We start from the raw sequence: 22,640 nt of genomic DNA, 5'->3' as shown, positions 1-22,640 counted from the left end.
TCAGCTTCCCCATGCCCCATCTACTCTTGTTCCATCTGCACATGTTTGGCCCAGTTTCTTCTTATCCCTGCCTATCCATATACCTGTCCAAAATGTTCAAATGTTGGGTCAATCAACACAACCGCAGTTTGTGGAAACCAGGGCCGTTAACTGGGACATAGCCGTTCCAGTTCCACAACATCCAGTCCTGCAATGGTTCGCCTAATTTCAAAGCTACATTCACAGGCTTTACCCCGAGATTCACCTGGTTTTTCCAAATCTGAGGATGAACGCGCTGAACACCGAGTGTGCAAAGTGCTGAGCTTCAGATACAGAGGGATGCAACGTCTGACTGCGATGCTTCATGACGATGTGGAATAGCCGGCTGCCTTGAAGAGAAACCTGACAGTCTCCCCACTGCTCTGTCTGGACCCTTAAATTTGAAAGTGGGCCAGGGTCTCATTTAAACGGGTGATTGGTACCGGGTAAATCTGGGAGGTTCTCTGCCGCAGAAGGCAGTGAATTTAAAAGAGAGTTAGATAGAGCTCTGGGGGCTAGTGGAATCAAGGTATATGGGGAGAAGGCAGGCCCGGTTTACTGATTGTGGATGATCAGCCATGATCACAATGATGCCGGCTCGAAGGGCCAAATGGCCTCCTCTTGCACCTATTTTCTATCTTCCCATTAGATGGGGATTTATAGATGTTAAGAAGCGCATTAAATACAGACTGCCCTCTCACCCTGCCCATTCTCCACCACACATTCTCCTTGCCAGTCTCCTCCGCGACTTCAGCATGCCCAGTTCATACCCGCTTTCATCCGGCTATGAACTCTCAAGTGCACCTTCACCCTTGCCAATTTCCACCCACCATCATCCTGCCCAGCACTCACCCACTTTCATCCTGCCCATTCTCAACTGCAACTGCAACATGAGACATTCACCATGTCGAGTCTCCCGATTACCTTCGCCCTGCTCACTCCACACCCTGTCCAATCCCCACTACACCTTCATCCGGCTCAGTCCCCACTGCCCAATCAATCTGCCACGCCTCCTTGATTTTCTGCTGTTTCAAGCATTCCCAAAGTGATATGTCAGCGTGGCGCAGCGGTAGAGTTGCTGCCTTACAGCGAATGCAGCGCCGGAGGCCCGGGTTCGATCCTGACTACGGATGCTGTCTGTATGGAGTTTGTACGTTCTCCCCATGACCTGCGTGGGTTTTCTTCGAGATCTTCGCTTTCCTCCCACACTCCAAAGACGTACAGGTATGTAGGATAATTGGCTTGGTAAATGTAAAAATTGTGCCTAGTGGGTATAGGATAGTGTTAATTTGCAGGGATCGCTGGGCGGTGTGGACCCGGTGGGCCGAAGGGCCTGTTTCCGCTCTGTATCTCTAAACTAATTACGTTTGCTGTCACTAACAGAATCTACAATCACTCCGATGGTCACTGCAAATTTCTCCAGATGGCTATTATTCAATGCTAATTGAGCATTCCTTTTAACAGCATGCTCACCAGGTTCATCACTGTCCTCATCACTTCCGAAATCACTTGACGGTCGTGACCCTTTTTCTTCCTGCCAAGGTCTGTCTGTCTATATTATCACTGGACTTCCCTTCTCCTTGCCTTGGAAGATTCACTCCTGTTGTAATCACTTGTCATGTCCATGGCCTTACTTTTACATTTCTTTGCAAAATGATCTTTGCCTCCACACTTCCTACATGTTCTACCTTTTGCCGGACAACATGCATCTTTCTCTATGTGACCCTTGTTGCCACACATGTAACACTCAATCTCACGTTCAGGCTTACTTCTTGGTCTACCGTCGGACAGCCAGTTAACTTGCCCAGTCTTGGATTCTTTCAATTACATGCTGTGAAATTGTCTCTCAACAGCTCCCAGTGTCGCTGCAATCGACAAAGCATCATTAAGCTTTAACTCACCCCCTTTTTCTAGCAGCCTTCTCCTGAGCTTGTCTGACCTACAATGCTGGACAACCTAATCCAATATCTGGTTTTCCACATCAGCAGCCACATATTTGCATCCTACAGACACCCGTCTGAGTCTCGTCACAAATTGAGCAACAATCTCGCCCTCTTCCTGTTTTGTTTTGCGGAATAAATGGTGTTGAAATGTAACATTCGGCACCACCACATAATGACTGTTCAATGCATCAAAGGCTTTCTTATAGTCATCCTTCATTCCGGTGTCAGAAAGTGTCTTAAACATATCTTGACCCGCTGGCCCCGCCTGCGGTGAAGAGAAGCAACATTCTCCGCTGTGCCTTCTGCCCCGGCGTACTCTCATCAAGAAAGAGCCCGCGACCGTCGGCGTAGGCCTCAAATTCCTCCAGCCAAGCGTTCCACTTCACGCTGACAGTACTCGCATCACCCGCCGGATCGGTGTGGAACTCCGCAAAGTGCTAAGAAATCAGCTCCAGCGACTGCCATTATGAGCTTTTTCTGACCTTTCCCCAGTATGTCGCCACAGATTCAGAATCTAAAATATCCAAATCCAAAATCCAAAATATTCTCGTCGCCAATGTCACATCTTCGCTTCTGATGTAGAATAATGATGCAGACGCAATATTTATAGGTTACATTCCTAGTTTCAATGTTTATTATCTCTGTCGACTGCAGCCTACGGCCTTGCCATTAACAGCGCACACACCATCCGACCTTCCAGTCACCTGCATATTTGCATATCATTATCATGATTTATCGTCATGACAGTAACCATGCTCCCATACTGTTTTGCCCAGACCAGGTCACCTGGGCTTAAATGAAGAGAAGTTACTTTTTGACTCCGTCAGTTTCCGGAGGCTCGGAAGACCTGGAAAAGCCTCCCAAATGCTGCTCTCGGCAGTGAAGTTAAGTGTGGGCATATTTCCTTGCTCGGGCTCGGCTGGAGAGAACAGTTTCTGCTGCTGTTTTAGACTGAGACTGACTCTGAGATAGCTCTTGACCTGTCACTACTGTTCTCTGGTGTTTGTCTGTACCCCTGTCAAGATGGCGGTGGCTCGGGCTTGGAGCTACACAGCTGCGGTTTCGGCAGTGGCTTCGGGGTCACTCATGGAGGAGACTTTTGTTGACTTGGGGGGGATCAAACTTGGGATCACGGTCAAAACCGGGTACTGGAGGACCAAGGAGGCAATAAATTGGGTCTGTATGATCTTTTCCTGAAGAACGTGATTGCCTCTTCCGAGGTTGGAGGGTGGAAATGTGAGTTTATACTAAAGTCACAGCAGGATGCGGCCCTAGCTTTGGAGAAGGGGCTCATAGTGGGGAGGACCTTTGTACCGTTGGAACCCTGGGTGTCCACCATGAGACTGGTTCTCCTGCGCTGCATCCCCACTTTCATCTGGGATGTTCTCCCTCTTCCACACCTGGCTGTAGAAGGGAGTGGAGGAGGAGGAGACAGGGGAGGAGGAGACAGAGGAGGAGAAGGAGGAGAGTGTAGGAGGAAGGAGAAGAGAAATGGGATGAGGGATGGATTGTGGAGAGGAAGGGAGGCAGGCAGGGGAATGGAGGTCGTTGAAGCAGAAGGCGGGGTGAGGGAGAGGAGAGAAAGGGGAGAGCAGGATTGGGTGGAGGGGAGTCAGAAGGAAAGGACGTGGGAGGAGAGGGAAGGATGAGGCCTTGGAGGAGTAGCAGTGGAATGATTTCAGTTTAGTTTCGAGATACAGCACGGAAACAGGACCGCCAGCTCACCGAGTCCACGCTGACCAGCGATCCCCGCATATTAACACTACACACTAGGGATAATTTACACATATACCAAGCCAATTAACCAGCAAGCCTGTACAGTGTGTGGGAGGAGACAAAAGATCTCGGAGAAAACCCACACTGTCACGGGGAGAACGTACAAACTCCGTACGGCCAAGCTGCAAGCCCTGTAAGGCTTAAACTCTATCGCTGCTCCACCGTGCCACGGAGAGGAGAAGGGGGTGAGGCTCAAAGGATGAATGAGAGGTGGGGGAGAGGGCGATGGGAGGAGGAGGAGACGAAGAAGGAACGAAGACAGAACAAGGGTGGAACGAGGGACGAAGGAGGAACATCAGTGGTTGTCAAGTGTTGCTGACTGAAATCGACATTTTATTTTTGATCTGATTTAAATGCTGTATGAAAATGGTCAGACCTCTGTCACACAGTTTACACGGTCACAAGGACATAAGTGATAGGTGTAGTATTAGACCATTCGGCCCATCAAGTCTACTCTGCCATTCAATCATGGCTGATCTATCTTTCCCTCCTCACCCCATTCACCCAATAACCTCTGACGCTTGTACTAATCAAAAAACGATCTATCTCTGCCTTTAAAGTATCCACTGACTTGGCCACCACAGCCTTCTGTGACAAAGAATTCCACAGATTCACCACCCCCTGCCCTCTGGGCAGCGGTAGAGTTGCTGCCTTACAGCACTTGCAGCGCCGGAGACACGGGTTCGATCCCGACTATAGGTGCTGTCTGTATGGAGTTTGTATGTTCTCCGTGTGACCGCATGGCTTTTTTCCAAGATCTTCTGTTTCCCCCACACTCCAAAGACGTACAGGTTTGTATGTTATTTGGCTTGGTGTATGTGTAAACTGTCCCTCGTGTATGTAGGATAGTGCTCGGTGTGGACTCAGTGGGCCGATGGGCCTGTTTCCGCACTGTGTCCGCACTAAATTAAACAGCGTGTTTCCTGGTATTGAACTTGAACAGCATTAGCGTAAAGAAGATAAATATTTTGGGGCGGGAATCAGATATGTCGAAAGGGCAGAGAGTAGTTGATGGTTGAAACTGCAGTCACATTTTTGCAAGTACCAAGTTTGCTTCTTAATTTATGGAGGGTGATATTGCGTTAGAAGCAGTCCGAAGAAGTTTCAGCACAGATGCACCCCGGTGACCAGATCAGCTTTTATCTGTTACTATTGAACACAATGAAATGGAACTTGATTGGAACATATGAGATAGACATTTGAGATCGGAACATATGAGTGCACGGTGGTGCAGCGGTAGAGCTGCTGGCTTACAGCGCCACAGACCCGGGTTCGATCCTGACTACGGGTACTTTCTTTTTTTTAATTTTAAATCTGTTTATTAGTTTTTACAATTATTTCAACAATGAACAAACAATACGCATAAAGATACACCCCCACCCCCCACCCCCGCCCCATCCCAGACGCAGAGATAAACATTGACATTAGTAAAACAAATACAAAGTTTTTTTTTAAATAATTTTTTTTTGATTACAGACAAGGGAGGAAGAGTGTAGGCAGACATATAAGCAGTCAGCACTTTGGTTTATCCCCATTCTCTAAAACAATCATTAAAGTTTTTGCATAATTCAGAAACGGTAACCATGTTTCTTTAAAGCTTTCCTGTGAACCTTTGAGAGAGAATCTAATCTTCTCTAGCTTTAAGTGATACAACACATCCTTGATCCATCTATTATGAGTGGGTGGCAGTAAATGCTTCCAATTAAGAAGTATAAGACGTCTAGCCAATAGAGAAGTAAAAGACATAATTACTTTTAGATATCGGGGGGTATTAGTTCCGGAAGGGACACCAAAAAGAGCTGTAAGAGGATTGGGTAGAATATCTATACGGGATATATCCCTAAAGGATTTAAAAATCCCCGTCCAAAATTCAGACAGGCGGGGGCACGTCCAAAACATGTGAATCAAGTCGGCAGGTGTTTGTCGACAACGGTTACATGCGTCACTCGTGCCGGGAAATATTCTTGCTAGTCTAGTGTTTGTGTAATGCGTGCGATGCAAAATTTTACATTGTATAAGACTATGTCTAGCACAAATTGAGGAAGTGTGAACAAGTCCCAGCACAGTTTCCCATGTTCGATCCATCATGCCAAACCCCAAATCCTGTTCCCAAGCTCCCTTAAGATTATGGAGAGATTCAGGCTTAATGGAGTCTATTTCAGTGTGTATAATTGAAATCAGCCTCTGCGCATTGGGATTCAAAAGAAGAATAGAATCAATTTCAGAGTAAGTGGGCTGACTTGGAAATTCTGGAAATTGCCTTTGTAAGAAGTGCCTGACCTGAAAATAACGAAATAGATGTGATCGGGGCAAGTTGAACCGTTCCGACAGGTCTGGAAATGACAAGAAGGTCCCATCACCATACAGATCATTAACAGTTCTGATACCCTTATCAAACCAGGTTTGAAAAGTAAAATCAGTACATGATGGTTTAAACAAATAATTGCGATGTATTGGAGAATACAGGGATGGCCTTGTAAGACCAAAGTGTCTCCTGAATTGCATCCAGATCTTTAAAGTGTGCGTAACGGTGGGCATAGAACAGGCAATAGAGGTAAGCGGTAAACCTGAACAAACTAAAGAGCAAAGAGAGTCCTGGCACGAGGACAGCTCCATTTGTGCCCAAAGAGGAGTGTTTTCCAAATTAGACCAGTAGAGAAGCTTCTGAATATTATTTGCCCAATAATACTTAAGGAAATTTGGAAGGCCCATCCCCCCCATTGACTTGGACCGCTGGAGATACTCTTTCCTGATGCGCCGTGGTTTGTTTCCCCATAAAAAGGAAGATATGGTCTGGTCCAATTTTACAAAAAAGCTTCCCCTAATAAGTATTGGTATATGTTGACAAAGGTATTAAAATTTTGGTAAAGTAACTATTTTAATTAGGTTAATGCGACCGACCAGTGATAAGGGCAGAGTAGACCAACGGTTAAAATCTTGTTTACAACTTTCTAGTAAGGGGAGAAAATTTGCATTAAAAATATGGGAGAAGGATTTAGTGATGACAATGCCAAGGTATTTAAACCCACTATCCATGCGCTTAAAAGGGAAAAGTGAGTGAGGCATTCTTGTGGCTGCGGGGTTTATCGGAAAAAGCTCACTTTTCTGAATGTTCAGTTTGTACCCGGAGAATCTACCAAACTGCTCAAGCATAGATATAATAACTGAAACGGAAGAGTTGGGGTTAGATATAAATAAAAGTAGATCATCCGCGTACAAAGACACTTTGTGGGTGACCCCCCCTCTGACAATGCCTTCGAACGTAACCTCGCTACGGAGCCAGATAGCCAGAGGTTCTACGGCGTTTGCGAATAACAATGGTGATAGAGGACAACCTTGTTTAGTACCTCGTTTGAGGGGAAAGAAAGGTGAGTGTAAGTCATTAGTGATAACGGAAGCTACAGGGGCTGAATATAAAAGTTTAATCCATGAAATAAAATCTTCATTAATCCCCATTTTCTGAAGAACAAAAAAAAGATAGGTCCACTCTACCCTGTCGAAGGCCTTCTCAGCAGCCAACGAGAGGACAATTTCAGGGAGTTCAGAAATTGGAGCTCGAATTTCTACGGGTGCTTTCTGTACTGAGATTGCACATTCTCCCCATAACCTGCGTGGGTTTCCTTCGGGTCCTCTGGTTTCCGCCCGTACTCCAAGGACATACAGGTTTGGAGGTTAATTGGCTTCGTGTAAATGTTTAAAAAGGTTTGTCGTGTGTGTGGGGTAGTGCTATTGTGCGGGGACCGCTGGTCGGTGCGGACTCAGTGGGCCGAAGGCTCTGTTTCCGCACTGTATCTAAAAAACTATAAAAACTAAAATAATCTTGATCATCAGGGATTTTGAAAGCGTAGATGGAAGTAATGGCGGCACGGTAGCGCAGCGGTAGAGTTGCTGCTTTACAGCGAATGCAGCGCCGGAGACTCAGGTTCGATCCTGACTACGGGCGCCGTCTGTAAGGAGTTTGTACGTTCTCCCCGTGACCTGCGTGGGTTTTCTCCGAGATCTTCGGTCTCCTCCCACACGCCAAAGACGTACAGGTATGTAGGTTAATTGACTGGGTAAATGTAAAAATTATCCCTAGTGTGTGTAGGATAGTGTTAGTGTGCGGGGATCACTGGGCGGTGCGGACTTGGTGGGCCGAAAAGGCCTGTTACCGCGCTGTATCTGAAATATGAAATAAATAAAATATAAAATAATGTCCCACCTGGTGGAAGCAGCATAATTAAGGGCCTGTTACTGTTCAACGATTTTTAAGGTGACTGCCGGCGACTAGGCTGTCGCCACACATTCGCCGGTGTGTCGCGGCCATGGTCGTGAGTGGTCTCCAGTGTCGTGGTGTGTCGCCGGTGTGTCATGGCCATGGTCGTGAGTGGTCTCCAGTGTCGCGGTGTGTCGCGGCCACGGTCGTGAGTGGTCTCCAGTGTCGCGGTGTGTCACGGCCATGGTCGTGAGTGGTCTCCAGTGTCGCGGTGTGTCGCGGCCACGGTCGTGAGTAGTCTCCAGTGTCGCGGTGTGTCGCGGTGTGTCGCGGTGTGTCGCGGCCATGGTCGTGGGTGGTCTCCAGTGTCGCGGTGTGTCGCGGTGTGTCGCGGCCATTGTCGTGAGTAGTCTCCAGTGTCGCGGTGTGTCGCGGCCATGGTCGTGAGTAGTCTCCAGTGTTGCGGTGTGTCGCGGTGTGTCGCGGCCATTGTCGTGAGTGGTCTCCAGTGTCGCGGTGTGTCGCGGCCATGGTCGTGAGTAGTCTCCAGTGTCACGGTGTGTCGCGGCCATGGTCGTGAGTAGTCTCCAGTGTCGCGGTGTGTCGCGGTGTGTCGCGGTGTGTCGCGGCCATTGTCGTGAGTAGTCTCCAGTGTCGCGGTGTGTCGCGGCCATGGTCGTCAGTAGTCTCCAGTGTCGTGGTGCGTCGCGGTGTGTCGCGGCCATGGTCGTGAGAAATCTCCAGTGTCGCGGTGTGTCGCGGTGTGTCGCGGCCATGGTCGTGAGTAGTCTCCAGTGTCGCGGTGTGTCGCGGTCATGGTCGTGAGTAGTCTCCAGTGTCACGGTGCATCGCGGCCATGGTCGTGATTAGTCTCCAGTGTCACAGTGTGTCGCGGTGTGTCGCGGCCACGGTCGTGAGTGGTCTCCAGTGTCGCGGTGTGTCGCGGTGTGTCGCGGTGTGTCGCGGCCATGGTCGTGAGTAGTCTCTAATGTCGCAGTGTGTCGCGGTGTGTCGCTGTGTGTCATGGTGCGTCGTGGCCATGGTCGTGTGTAGTCTCTAATGTCGCGGTGTGTCGCGGTGTGTCGCGGCCACGGTCGTGCGTAGTCTCCAGTGTCGCGGTGTGTCGCGGTGTGTCGCTGTGTGTCGCGGCCATGGTTGTGAGTAGTCTCCAGTGTCGCGGTGTGTCGCGGTGTGTCGCGGCCATTGTCGTGAGTTGTCTCCAGTGTCGCGGTGTGTCGCAGTGTGTCGCGGCCATGGTCGTGAGTAGTCTCCAGTGTCGCGGTGTGTCGCGGTGTTTCGCGGCCATGGTCGTGAGTAGTCTCCAGTGTCGCGGTGTGTCGCGGTGTGTCGCGGCCATTGTCGTGAGTAGTCTCCAGTGTCGCGGTGTGTCGCGGTGTGTCGCGGCCATGGTCGTGAGTAGTCTCCAGTGTCGCAGTGTGTCGCGGTGTGTCGCGGTGTGTCGCGGTGTGTCGCGGTGTGTCGCGGCCATGGCCGTGAGTAGTCTCCAGTGTCGCGGTGTGTCGCGGCCATGGTCGTGAGTAGTCTCCAGTGTCGCGGTGCGTCGCGGTGTGCCGCGGCCATTGTCGTGAGTTGTCTCCAGTGTCGCGGTGTGTCGCGGCCATGGTCGTGAGTAGTCTCCAGTGTCGCGGTGTGTCGCGGTGTGTCGCGGTGTGTCGCGGCCATGGTCGTGAGTAGTCTCCAGTGTCGCGGTGTGTCACGGTGTGTCGCGGCCATGGTCGTGACTAGTCTCCAGTGTCGCGGTGTGTCGCGGTGTGTCATGGCCATGGTCGTGAGTCGTCTCCAATGAGTCGTAGCAGTTCTCGGGTCGTCACAGAAATTTCAATCTGTTCAAAATGTTTTGGCGACAGCTGGCTTGACGCCAATGATCGTAGCTTGTCATATCCTGTCATGGGTACTGTCGTAGGTTGTTGCCAGGTTGTCGCCTGGTGAATTTGGTTGTCGCCAGTGCTAATCCACCTTTTTAAAGAATTTTGTTGATTTGAATAAAGTAAATTTTGGAAATTTGGCCAAAGATTGATGTTTAAAGTTATTGTAGTTCATGGCATCTCTTTCAAATATTTTAATTTCGTTTATTTTGACCAATTATACAAAATAAAACAAAATAAAGCAAAATCAAATAATTTAATTTTAGATGCTGGTTAAACCGAAGACAGACACAAAAAGCAGTAGTCAGGCAGCGGGTCAGGCAGCATCTCTGAAGAAAAGGAATAGGTGACTTCTGAAGAAGGGTCTCGACCCGAAACGTCACCGATTCCTTTTCTCCAGAGATGCTGCGTGGCGCGTTGAATTACTCCAGCTTCTATGTCTGTCTCAGGTGTATAGGTTAATTGGCTTCAGTAAAATTGTAAATTGTCCGTAGTATGTAGGATAGTGCTAGTGTATGGGATGATCGCTGGTCAGCACGGACTCCGTGAGCCGAAGAGTCTGTTTCCACACTGAAGTCTACTTGTCCCAAAATGACCACTTTGTGTAAAGAGGGAAATCTCCATTCTTTCATGGGTCAGGAAAGTATCGCGAATGAGCACCTTGTGTGGATCAACGTTGCTGTCGAATAGTTTTTTCTCAAGCGTGTTTGTCATGCAAAGCGGTCGAGCAGAGCACGGCAGTCACTTGTGTAGGTGTGTAATGGTCGATTCTAGATGATCTTGGCATATATCGACCCTCGGGAAATGAAACAAAGACATGCTGCATCCCAGTGATAATTCTATCCGCCCACAATTGTCAAATCGATGAATATTGTGTGAAATGGGAACTGTTTTGTGAGATAGATATACTGACTGGTACCATTTTCTTATCGTGGGTCGCCGGTTGTCGTATCTAGCCGTCGCCTTGGTGGTAGGTTGTCGTAGTTACATTCTTTGAGGATGTAACCAGTAAAATTGACAGGGGAGAGCAGGTGGATGTGGTGTACCTTGACTTTCAGAAAGCCTTTGACAAGGTTCCACATAGGAGATTAGTGGGCAAAATTAGAGCACATGGTATTGGAGGTAGGGTTCTGACATGGATAGAAAATTGGTTGACAGACAGAAAGCAAAGAGTGGGGATAAATGGGTCCCTTTCAAAATGGCAGGCAGTAACTAGTGGGGTACCGCAAGGCTCGGTGCTGGTCCCTATACCTCCTCCCTCAACTCTGTCCAGGGACCCTTGCAGTCCTTCCAGATGAGGCAGAGGTTCATTTGCAACTCCTCCAATCTTATCTACTATATCTGCTGATCCAATTGTGGACTCCGATATATCACCGTGACCAAGTTGCAGACTGGGAGATCGTTTCACTGAACACCTTCGCTCAGTCCGCCATGGCCTACGTGATCTCCCCTTTGCCAAAAACTTAAATTCCCCTTCCCATTCCCACATTGGCCTTCTTGTCCTGGGCCTCCTTCATTGTCAGGTTGAAATTGCCAAACGCAAATTGGAGGAACAGCACCACGTTTTTCGCTTGGGCAGCTTACAACCCAGCGGTATGAATATTGATGTCTCTAACTTCAGGTCACCTTTGTTTTCCCTCTCCGTCCCTCCGTGCCGCCACCCGAGTCGCCCTACTAGATTCATTGTCGTCCTTTTGAGTTTCTGTCTGTATCATTCGTTATCACCTAACCCACAGCCAACAATGGACCATTTCGGGCTCCATCTTTCCTTGACCGTCGTTGCTTTTTACCATGTCTTTCATTAATTTGTTCTATACCTCTCTATGTCACCGTCTGTATTTCTCGTTTCCATTTCCCCTTCCCCCTGACTCTCATTCCGAAGAGCGGTCTCGACGTGAACCGTCACCTATTCATTTTCTCCAGAAACGCTGTCTGACCCGCTGAGTTACTCCGGCTTTTTGTGTCCAACATCATTGAGTTGCTCTGGTACATTAAAAGCTTTTCGAAGAACGACCCAGTCTCACCGTTCTTACACACTGTTGAATTTATGTTCATTTGCATCATTTGGTCCCAAGAGGTGATTCACTGGAGTGTTGGATACTCTTTGCATAATCTCAATAACTATATATTCTTGCAAAACGACACATCGGATTGGCGCATTCTCGGAAGATGCTGCCAAACTCCTGCGTCGTCAGACCCGCCCGGACGTATATATGCACAAGGAGCTGTTCTTGTGCACTCTTCTATTCGGTTTCGGGACTCTTCCACCCGAGACGTCGGTACAGACTCGGTCCGAAGATGGGAGACCTGGTGTTCCTGTTGGTCCAAGACGTGTTCTACCATTCGCTGGCTGTTGTCGGGGTGACCGGTAGGTGAGAGAAGGGCGGAATCACCTAATCATGCTTAAAAACGGGCTGCCGATGTAGGGTTTATGTATGGGTGGGTGTGGAAATGTTAGTGTATACGTGGGTGTAGATTTGTGAAGGAAGCCTGTGTCACTGTCTTTCAACCCAAAACTGCGGGTTTCATGTGCAGGAAGAACTGCAGATGCAGTACACACCGAAGATGGATACAAAATGCTGGAATAACTCAACCGGCGAGGCATCATCTCTGGAGGAAAGGAATTAGGTGACGTTTCGGGTCGAGACCTTCTTCATATCTGGCTCTGTTTCCTTATTCTGTGTGTATTTTGGACTGTGTGACTTTGAGGGCGGCACGGTGGTGCAGCCTTTCCGCAACAGTTGCCCGGCTTCGATCCTGAATACGGGTGCTGTCCGTACGGGGTTTGTACTTTCTCCCCGCGACTGCGTGGGTTTCCTCCGGATGATCCGTTTGCTTCCCACAGTCCAAAGAGGTGCAGGTTTGTAGGTTAATTGGCTTTCATTAATTGTAAATTGTGCCTAGTGTGTGTGTCCGGAGTGATCGTTGGTCGGCACGGACTCGGTGGGCCGAATGGCCTGTTCCACCCGCTATCCTTAGTCTAGTGTAGTTTAAACAGCGCGGAAATAGACCCTTCGGCCTACCGATTCCAAGCTGACCAGCGATAACCCCTACACTAGCACTATTCTACATAGTAGAGACAATTTTCAGATGCTAATAACACTACAACCCTGTATGTCTTTGGGGTGAGTGGGGGAGGGGGGACTGGAGCACCCGGGGAAAACCCAAGCGTGCGTTCGGGTTGGAGTCACGTTCACGGGGAGAACGTACAAGCTCCAGACAGGCAGTATCGTGGTAAGTTTGGAACCCGTGTCTCTGGTGCTGTAAGGCAGCAACTCCAGCGCTGCACCACCGTGCCCGTCAGTGACAGGAGAGGGAGCATGGATTTAGAGAAGATGAAAAGACGTCGTCAAGAGTCAAGAGAGTCAAGAGTAATTTACTGATATTTTTACCAAAACTGATCAATGAAATGATTACTTGCAGCTTCGTTGAACCTTTAGTATGAGGACATTGAAGAGCGGAGTCTCATTGACATAAAGAATAGGACATGGGAAAATATACATTAACTACACAGTTAGTTTACTGTTAGAACACTGGCCATTGGGGTCTGGATGATGGAGGGTTTGGACACTGGGATATTATCCGTTTAGTTTAGTTTCGAGATAAAGCGAGGACACAGGCCCTTCGCCCCCCCGACTCCGCGCCGACCAGCGATCACCATGCACATATCCTACACATTCGGGGGCAATTTACTAGAGGCCAATTAGCCTGCAAACCTGCACTTCTTCGGAATGTAGGAGGAAACCGGAGCACCCGGAGAAAACCCCACGCAGATCACGGGAGAACGTACAAAGTCCGTACAGACAGCACCCGTATTCAGGATCGAACCCGTGAGGCAGCAACTCTACCGTTGAGCCACGGTGCCGCTTAACTGACAAACATATTTAACTGTGTAGATCATTGGAGAGTGTGGATCAAATCCGAGCAATGTGCTTGTCAACATAATGGAAACTCAATGCTTGGCTGAAAGCTTCAGAAAACAGGGCAAAGCTTTGCAATGGGAGGATGTGGCTATTGAAATTGGTATTCCTTTGTCAATAGACAATAGGTGCAGGAGGAGGCCATTCGGCCCTTCGAGCCAGCACCACCATTCAATGTGATCATGGCTGATCATTCTCAATCAGTACCCCGTTCCTGCCTTCTCCCCATACCCCCTGATTCCGCTATCCTTAAGCGCTCTATCTAGCTCTCTCTTGAATGCATTCTGAGAATTGGCCTCCACTGCCTTCTGAGGCAGAGAATTCCATAGATTTACAACTCCCTGACTGAAATTTTTTCCTCATCTCCGTTCTGAATGGCCTACCCCATATTCTTAAACTGTGGCCCCTGGTTCTGGACTCCCCCAACATTGGGAACATGTTTCCTGCCTCTAACGTGTCCAACCCCTTAATAATCTTATATGTTTCGATAAGATCCCCTCTCATCCTTCTAAAATCCAGTGTATACAAGCCTAGTCGCTCCAGTCTTTCAATATACGACAGTCCCGCCATTCCGGGAATTAACCTAGTAAACCTAGTACGCCCTCAATAACAAGAATATGCTTCCTCAAATTTGGAGACCAAAACTGCACACAGTACTCCAGGTGCTCTGTACAACTGCAGAATGACCTCTTTGCTCCTATACTCAACTCCTCTTGTTATGAAGGTCATCATTCCATTGGCTTTCTTCACTGCATGCTGTACCTGCATGCTTCCTTTCAGTGACTGATGCACTAGAACACCCAGATCTCCTTGTACGTCCCCTTTTCCTAACTTGACACCATTCAGATAATAATCTGCCTTCCTATTCTTACCACCAAAGTGGATAACCTCACACCTATCCACATTAAACTGCATCTGCCATGCATCCGCCCACTCACACAACCTGTCCAAGTCACCCTGCAACCTCATAGCATCTTCTTCACAGTTCACACTACCACCCAGCTTTGATTCATCTGCAAATTTGCTAATGGTATTTTTAATCCCTTCATCCAAGTCATTAATGTATATTGTAAATAGTTGCGGTCCCAGCACCGAGCCTTGCGGTACCCCACTAGGGGACTAGTGGGCAAAATTAGAGCACATGGTATTGGAGGTAAGGTACTGACATGGATAGAAAATTGGTTGACAGACAGAAAGCAAAGAGTGGGGATAAATGGGTCCTTTTCAGAATGGCAGGCAGAACCGTATGCGGTGGCACAGTGTGTCGTGGTAAAGTGGGTGCCTTACAGCGCTTGCAGCACCGGAGACCCGGGTTCGATCCCGCCGATAGGGCTGCCTGTAAGGAGTTTGTATGTTCTCCCTTGACCATGGGTGGGTTTTCTCCCACACCCCAAAGGTAATGTAGCAAAATTGACCTGGCATACGTGTAAATTGTCCCAAGTGTGTGCAGGATTGTGTTAATGTGCGGGGATCGCTGGTCGGTGCGGACTCCGTGGGCTGAAGGGCCTGTTTCCGCGCTGCACCTCTAAATTAAACTAAATAAAACTAAACTAAACATCGGGACTACACCCTAACTTATGAATGGACAGTTCTATGGCGTTATAGCACTGAGCTGTTACTGTCTGCTTTCTACTCTCTTACCTTTTCTGCCTTTCGGGAGAGAAAAGGGAGTGCCTGGGATGGAAGAGGTCCTTAATTGTTCCAGCTGCTTTCCAGGGGCAGCATGGTGGAATATGAATTGAATGGAAGGAGGTGGGGAGCGATGGTGGACTCGACGACGTCCAGAACTCTGCAATTTCGGTCGGTCTTGGGCAGAGCTGTTGCCACACCAAACTGCGGCCATTTCCAATTCAATCCTTTCTCCGATACATCTTTAGAAGCTAGTTACATTGGAGAGATGCCGAACTTCTTTCGTATTCTGAGGAAGTGGAGTCGTTCGTGTACTTTCTTGGCGCAGATCAATGTGGGTATTGAGTCACAGTCTTAAATCATGGAAACAGACCCTTCGGCCCAATTTGCCTACACCGGCCAATATGTCCCATCTTCACTAGTCCCACCTACCAACATGTGCCATCTACACAAATTCGTCTAAACCTGTCCTATTCATGTACCTGTCCAAATGTTTCTTGAACGTTACGATACTACCTGCCTCAAATACCTCCTCCGGAAGCCTGTTCCATACCTTTATGTGAAAAAGCTACGCCTCGGGTTCGTATTAAATTCCCTCCCCCCCCCCCAGCTTAAACGTACGTCCTCTGGTTTTCGATTCTCCACTCTGGGCAAGAGACTATGTGCGTCTATTCGATTTATGTGCCGAATGGCTTGTTGACCACCCTATCTACATGTTACGCCACTTTAAACGAACTATGTTCCTGTACTTCTAGACCCGTCTCCTCTACAACACTCCCCAGAGCTGTGTAGGTTCCGCACTAACAAGTGCTCCCAAAATGCAACACCTCGCGTTTCTCTTTATCAATGTGGTTGGTCCAGGACAACTTGTTGATTATGTCTACGCCCAGGAGACCATCACTCCATAAGGCCTCCTACGTTCTAGTGAGAAACAACACATCCATCCAATCTCTCTTTATAACTAAAGCTCTCCGTTCTAGGAAACAACCTATGAATTTTGGGCCTTCCATTCCGCTCTCTCCAATGACTGCGCCGAGATCTAAAGGCGCCGATTGCGCCATTTCCTTCCACTTTCAAGCAATGGTGTACATGCACTCCAATATCCATTTGCTCTACAACACTCCCCAGTGCCCTGCCATTCGCTTTGAAAGTTCCCAAAATGCAATACCTCCCACTTATCTGCATTAAACTCCATCAACCAGTCTCGGCCCACTTGCCCAACAGAGGGTATGGGGGGAAGGCAGGAACGGGGTACTGATTGAGAATGATCAGCCATGATCACGTTGAATGGTGGTGCTGGCCGGAAGGGCCCATTGGCCTACTCCTGCACCCATTGTCTATTGATCAAGTTCCTGCTGTAACTTTAGTTAATTTAGTTTAGACATGGAGTGTGGAAGCATGCCGTTCAGCCCACCGAGTCCGCTCTGATCCCCACACACTAACACTATGCTGCACACACTGGGACAATTCACAACATTACCGAAGCTAATTTATCTGCAAACTTGTTCATCCTTGGAGTGAGGGAGGAAACCAGAGCACCCTGGGAAACCCCACGCAGGTCACGGGGAGAACGTGCAAACTACGTACAAACAGCACCCGTAGTCACAATCAAACCCGGGTCTCTGATGCCGTGAAGCAGCAGCTCTACTGCTGCGCCATCGTGCAGCCTCTAAACCTTCACAGAACCTTCTTTTCTATTTAAAATACCACCTGCTTAAGTGTCATTTGCAGACTCGCTAATCCCGAGCCATCACACCATATTTTGGGAACAGCTCCATCCAAGACTGCAACATGTTGCAGCGAATTGTGGACGCAGGGCAAACCATCACACAAACCAACCTCTCTTGATCCAGAGAAGGAATAAGTGACGTTTCAGGTCTAGACCCTTTTTCATACTGATGTCAGGGGATGGGGCGGGACAAAGACAGGATGTAGTCGGGGACAGGAAGACTGGTGGGAGAACTGGAAAGGGGAGGGGATAGAGAGGGGAAGCAGGGGCTACCTGAAGTGGGAGGTCAATGTTGATATCGCTGGGGTATTACCTGCCCAAGCGAAATATGAGGTGCAGTTCCTCCAATTTGCGCTGGGCCTCACTCCGGCAATGGAGGACGCCCAGGACAGAAAGGTCAGATTGGGAATGGGAGGGGGAGTTGAAGTGCTGAGCCACGGCAAATCGGGTTGGTTGAGACGGACTGAGCGGAGGTGTTCAGTGAAACGATCGCTCTGAAGTTAGAATGTTGATACTGCTGGGGTGTAAACGACCCAAGCGAAAAATGAAGTGCTGTTCCTCCAATTTGCGCTGGGCAGCTTCCATTGACTCCATCTACACCTCACGCTGCCTCGGCAAGGCCGGCGACATAATCAAGGTCGAGTCGCTCCCTGGCCACTCCCTCTTCACCCCTCTCCCATCAGGCAAAATAAAATGAAGTGTGAAAAACGCACACCAGATTCAGGGACAGATTTCCCCAACTGTTATCAGCCAAATGAATCACCCTACCACAACCAGAGAGCAGTGCAGAACTACGACCTACCTCATTGTTGACCCTTGAACTATCCTTGGTTGGAACTTGATGGCTTTACTAAGTACAAAACGTTATTCCCTTGTCATGTATCTATACACTATATAATGGCTCGATAGCACGCAACAAAAGATTTTTACTCTACCTCGGTACACCCGACAATAAACTAGACTGAAATGTTCAGAATGATGTGCCACAGCAACAGTGGTTTCGGTTTAACTGTAACTGTAAACTAACTGATCTATGTTCTATTCCTCCCTCCGGGGAGTGGGTTGAGGTGTAAGGACGCCGACCAATCACACTCTTTCCCTTCCTTCTCCGTAGCGAATCTCATCACCATCGTGATCCTGTGCCGAGGGAGCTGCGGCCTCGCCGGCTGCACGGTCCGGTACCTGGTGTCCATGGCCGGGGCGGACCTGCTGGTCATCATCTTCTGTGTGGTCCTCAACCACCTCGGCTCGCTCTACTTCCCCTACTCCATGCTCCTGCACTACCGCGTCTGCGCCCTCAAAAGCATCGTGAACGCGGCGTCCGTGGACTCCACCGTCTGGCTCACCGTGGCTTTCACCGTCGACCGCTTCGTTGCCATTTGCTGCCCGCGACTCAAGCTCCGTTACTGCACTGAAGAAACGGCGACCCGGGTGATCACCACCTTGTGCGCTGTCAGCTACCTGCGAAATATCCCGCGATTTTTCACCTACGAACCCGCACCTAGCCCCGGCCCATTCCCGGTCTGTCGGCTTCGAAACGTGTGTTCAAAGTCCCTTTGGGCCGTGTACATGTGGTCGGGAACGGTGCTAACCCCTCTCATCCCCTACGTGGCTATCCTGCTGCTCAATGCTCTGACCGTCCATCACATCTTGGTGGCGAGCAGGGCTCGCAAGGGGTTCCGCGGAACCGGAGGCGGCCGCCAACAGGTGGATCCCGAGATGGAGAACAGGAGGAGGTCCATGGTTCTCCTCTTCGCCATCTCGGGCAGCTTCGTGGGCCTGTGGATCCCCAGAGTGGTGGACTTTGTGTACCAGGAGATCCTTCTGGACGTGACGCCCAACCTCAAAGTCAGCCAGGTGGGCGCCATGCTGATGTATCTCAACTCTTGCAGCAACACCTGTATCTACGCCCTGACCCAGGCCAAGTTCAGAGCGCAGGTGAAAGAGATCATCATCCTTCCCGTCCGCCGGTTACTGACGTCCGTCTCCGACACAGTGTCCAAGCGTGGACTCCGCCCGCGACACTGACTTGCTTCTTCCAATCGGTATGGTGACGCAGCGGTGAGGTTACTGCTTTACGTCGCCAGAGACCCGGGTTCGATCCTGACTGCGGGTGCTTGTCTGCACGGAGTTTGTCAGTTCAGCGCGTGACCTGCGTGGGTTTTCTCCGGGTGCTCCGGTTTCCTCCCACACTCGTTAGATGGGCAGGTTTGTAGGTTAATGGGCTTGGTAAAATTGTAAATTGTCCATAGTGTGTGTAGAATGGTGTGAATGTGTGGGGGTCGCTGGTCGGCGTGGATTCGGTGGGCCGAAGGGCCTGTTTCTGCGCTGTATTTCTAAATTAAACTGAACTCAACAACCGCTATCGGTCTGGAACGTGTACCACGTGTTAACTAAAACACCTGAAAGAGCTTGGAGGGAAACTGATAGCGAAGGACAGTATATCCGGTATAACTAGTCTAGTTTATTATTGTCATGCGTACCGAGATACAGTGGGAAGCCTTTTCTTGCGTGCTCTCAGGTATAAAAAAAAGGCTATTGGTGATAGCCTGAGTGTTCAGGCCGTCCACAGTGTATAGACACAGGATAAAGGGTGCAACATGTAGTGCATGTGCTGATAACTAAAATACTGGAAAGTTTGGAGGAAGATGTGATGTTTCGGGGGGATGTGAGAAATAACTTTTTCACCCAGAGGGTGGTTGGAGTCTGGAACTCACTGCCTGGGGTGGTGGTGGAGGCGGGAACACTCACAACGTTTAAGAGGCATTTGGATGGGCACTTGAAATGCTACAACATTCAGGGCTACGGTCCAAATGCGGGAAAATGGGATTAAAATTAGACCGTGTTTAGTAACGGGAGGCACAGACACGATGGGCCGAAGGGCCTCTTTCTGTGCTGTAGGACTCTATGAGTCTATGACTCTATGACTGGAAGAGAGTTGGCAAAAGGACAGGGGATCCGGTAACTAGTAGAGTGGATAAGGGAGAACCAGTCGATGTGTTATATCTGGACTTTCAGAAGGCCTTCGACAAGGTCCAACATAGGAGATTGGTGTACAAACTTAAAGCACACGGTATTGAGGGTTCAGTGTTGAGGTGGATAGAAAATTGGTTGGCGGACAGGAAGCAAAGAGTAGGAATAAACGGGTCCTTTTCTGAATGGCAGGCAGTGACTAGTGGGGTACCGCAAGGCTCAGTGCTGGGACCCCAGTTATTTACAGTGTATATTAATGATTTGGATGAGGGAATTGAATGCAACATCTCTAAGTTTGCGGATGACACGAAGTTGGGTGGCAGTGTTAGCTGCGAGGAGGAAGCTAGGAGGCTGCAGAGTGACTGGGATAGATTAGGCGAGTGGGCAAATGCATGGCAGATGCAATATAATGTGGATAAATGTGAGGTTATCCACTTTGGCGGCAAGAACAGGAAAGCAGAGTATTACCTGAATGGTGACCGATTGGGAGAAGGGGAGATGCAATGTGACCTGGGCGTCATGGTGCACCAGTCATTGAAAGCAAGCATGCAGGTGCAGCAGGCAGTGAAGAAAGCGAATGGTATGTTGGCATTCACATCAAGAGGATTTGAGTTTAGGAGCAGGGAGGTTCTGCTGCAGTTGTACAGGGCCTTGGTGAGACCGCACCTGGAGTATTGTGTGCAGTTTTGGTCTCCTAACCTGAGGTAAGACATTCTTGCCTTAGAGGGAGTACAGAGAAGGTTCACCAGATTGATCACTGGGATGGCGGGACTTTCATATGAGAAAAGACTGGATAGACTGGGCTTGTACTCGCTGGAATTTAGAAGACTGAGGGGGGATCTTATAGAAACATATAAAATTCTTAAGAGGTTGGAGAGGCTAGATGCGGGCAGATTGTTCCCGATGTTGGGGAAGTCCAGAACCAGGGGTCACAGCTTAAGGATAAGGGGGAAGTCTTTTAGGACCGAGATGAGAAAACATTTCTTCACACAGAGAGTGGTGAGTCTGTGGAATTCTCTGCCACAGAAGGTAGTTGAGGCCAGTTCATTGGCTATATTTAAGAGGGAGTTAGATGTGGCCCTTTTTGCTAAAGGGATCAGGGGGTATGAAGAGAAGGCAGGTACAGGCTACTGAGCTGGATGATCAGCCATGATCATATTGAATGGCGGTGCAGGCTCGAAGGGCCGAATGGCCTACTCCTGCACCTTTTTTCTATGTCTCTATGTACCCACCACCCTATGTGTGAAGAACCCGATCCTCTGGTTTGCATTAAACTTTGCCTCTCTCACCTTAAGGTCGTAAGGTCATAAGTGATGGGATTAAAATGAGGTCATTCGGCCCATCAAGTCTACTCCGCCATTCAATCATGGCTGATCGCCCTCTCCCCGTAACCTCAGACACCCTCTTTTGCCCTCTCCCCGTAACCTCAGACACCATTACTAATCAAAAACATATCTATCTCTGCCTTAAAAATATCCACTGATATCAACGAGATCTGGGTGTCCTAGTGCATCAGTCACTGAAAGGAATCATGCAGGTACAGCAGGCAGTGAAGAAAGCCAATGGAATGTTGACCTTCATAACAAGAGGAGTGGAGTATAGGAGCAAAGAGGTCCTTCTACAGTTGTACCGGGCCCTGGTGAGACCGCACCTGGAGTACTGTGTGCAGTTTTGTTCTCCAAATTTGAGGAAGGATATTCTTGCTATTGAGGGCGTGCAGCGTAGGTTCACTATGTTAATTCCCGGAATGGCGGGACTGTCGTATGTTGAAAGGCTGGAGCAATTAGGCTTGTATGCACTGGAATTTAGAAGGATGAGGGGGGATCTTATTGAAACATATAAGATAATTAGGGGATTGGACACATTAGAGGCAGGAAACATGTTCCCAATGTTGGGGGAGTCCAGAACAAGGGGCCACAGTTTAAGAATAAGGGGTAGGCAATTTAGAACAGAGATGAGGAAGAACTTTTTCAGTCAGACAGAGTGGTGAAGGTATGGAATTCTCTGCCTCAGAAGGCAGTGGAGGCCAGTTCGTTGGATGCTTTCAAGAGAGAGCTGGATAGAGCTCTTAAGGATAGAGGAGTGAGGGGGTATGGGGAGAAGGCAGGAACGGGATACTGATTGAGAGTGATCAGCCATGATCGCATTGAATGGCGGTGCTGGCTCGAAGGGCTGAATGGCCTACTCCTGCACCTATTGTCTATTGTCTATTGTCTCCACAGCCTTCTGCAGCAAAGAATTCCACAGATTTACCACCCTCTGACTAAAGAAATTTCTCCTCATCTCCTGCCTTCTCCCCATGACATCTGACACATGTACTAATCAAGAATCTATCTATGCCTGCTTTGAGTGAATCACTGACTTTGCCTCCACAGCCTTCTGTGGCATAGAATTATTTAGGTTCTTTTCTCTGTTGTCAAAGGATAAATGGCAATCACAAAACAATAAAAAGAGGTCGAAAATGTAACAGGACATTCTGCTTATCTGCAGGGAGGTGGAATAGGGCTGTGTTTGCTGACCTGCCTTTTTTGAAGGTGCATGATTTTCTAATTGCTATAAGGCCATTCAGAA

The 22,640-nt window shown here is 48.9% G+C and overlaps 1 protein-coding gene across 1 annotated transcript; it reads left to right on the top strand.

Moving 5' to 3' along the window:
• The first annotated feature begins 12,116 nt into the window (after positions 1-12,116).
• On the top strand, positions 12,117-19,124 carry LOC144598631 (putative G-protein coupled receptor 139). The gene is made up of 2 exons (XM_078408841.1): positions 12,117-12,186; positions 18,211-19,124. The coding sequence occupies exons 1-2, from the start codon at positions 12,117-12,119 to the stop codon at positions 19,122-19,124; spliced, it is 984 nt and encodes a 327-aa protein (XP_078264967.1).
• Positions 19,125-22,640: the final 3,516 nt, after the last annotated feature.

This window comes from Rhinoraja longicauda, chromosome 12 (genome assembly GCF_053455715.1).
Source record: "Rhinoraja longicauda isolate Sanriku21f chromosome 12, sRhiLon1.1, whole genome shotgun sequence".
Taxonomy (NCBI): domain Eukaryota; kingdom Metazoa; phylum Chordata; class Chondrichthyes; order Rajiformes; family Arhynchobatidae; genus Rhinoraja; species Rhinoraja longicauda.
Note: the sequence above shows the minus strand (reverse complement) of the source record. Positions and strands in the feature narration are given on the sequence as shown.

Coding starts and splice junctions, on each gene's coding strand:
- LOC144598631 (XM_078408841.1), top strand. CDS start 12,117: ATGGGAGACCTGGTGTTCCTGTTGGTCCAAGACGTGTTCTACCATTCG. Junction 12,187..18,210: donor GGCTGTTGTCGGGGTGACCG/GTAGGTGAGAGA, acceptor CCTTCTCCGTAG/CGAATCTCATCACCATCGTG.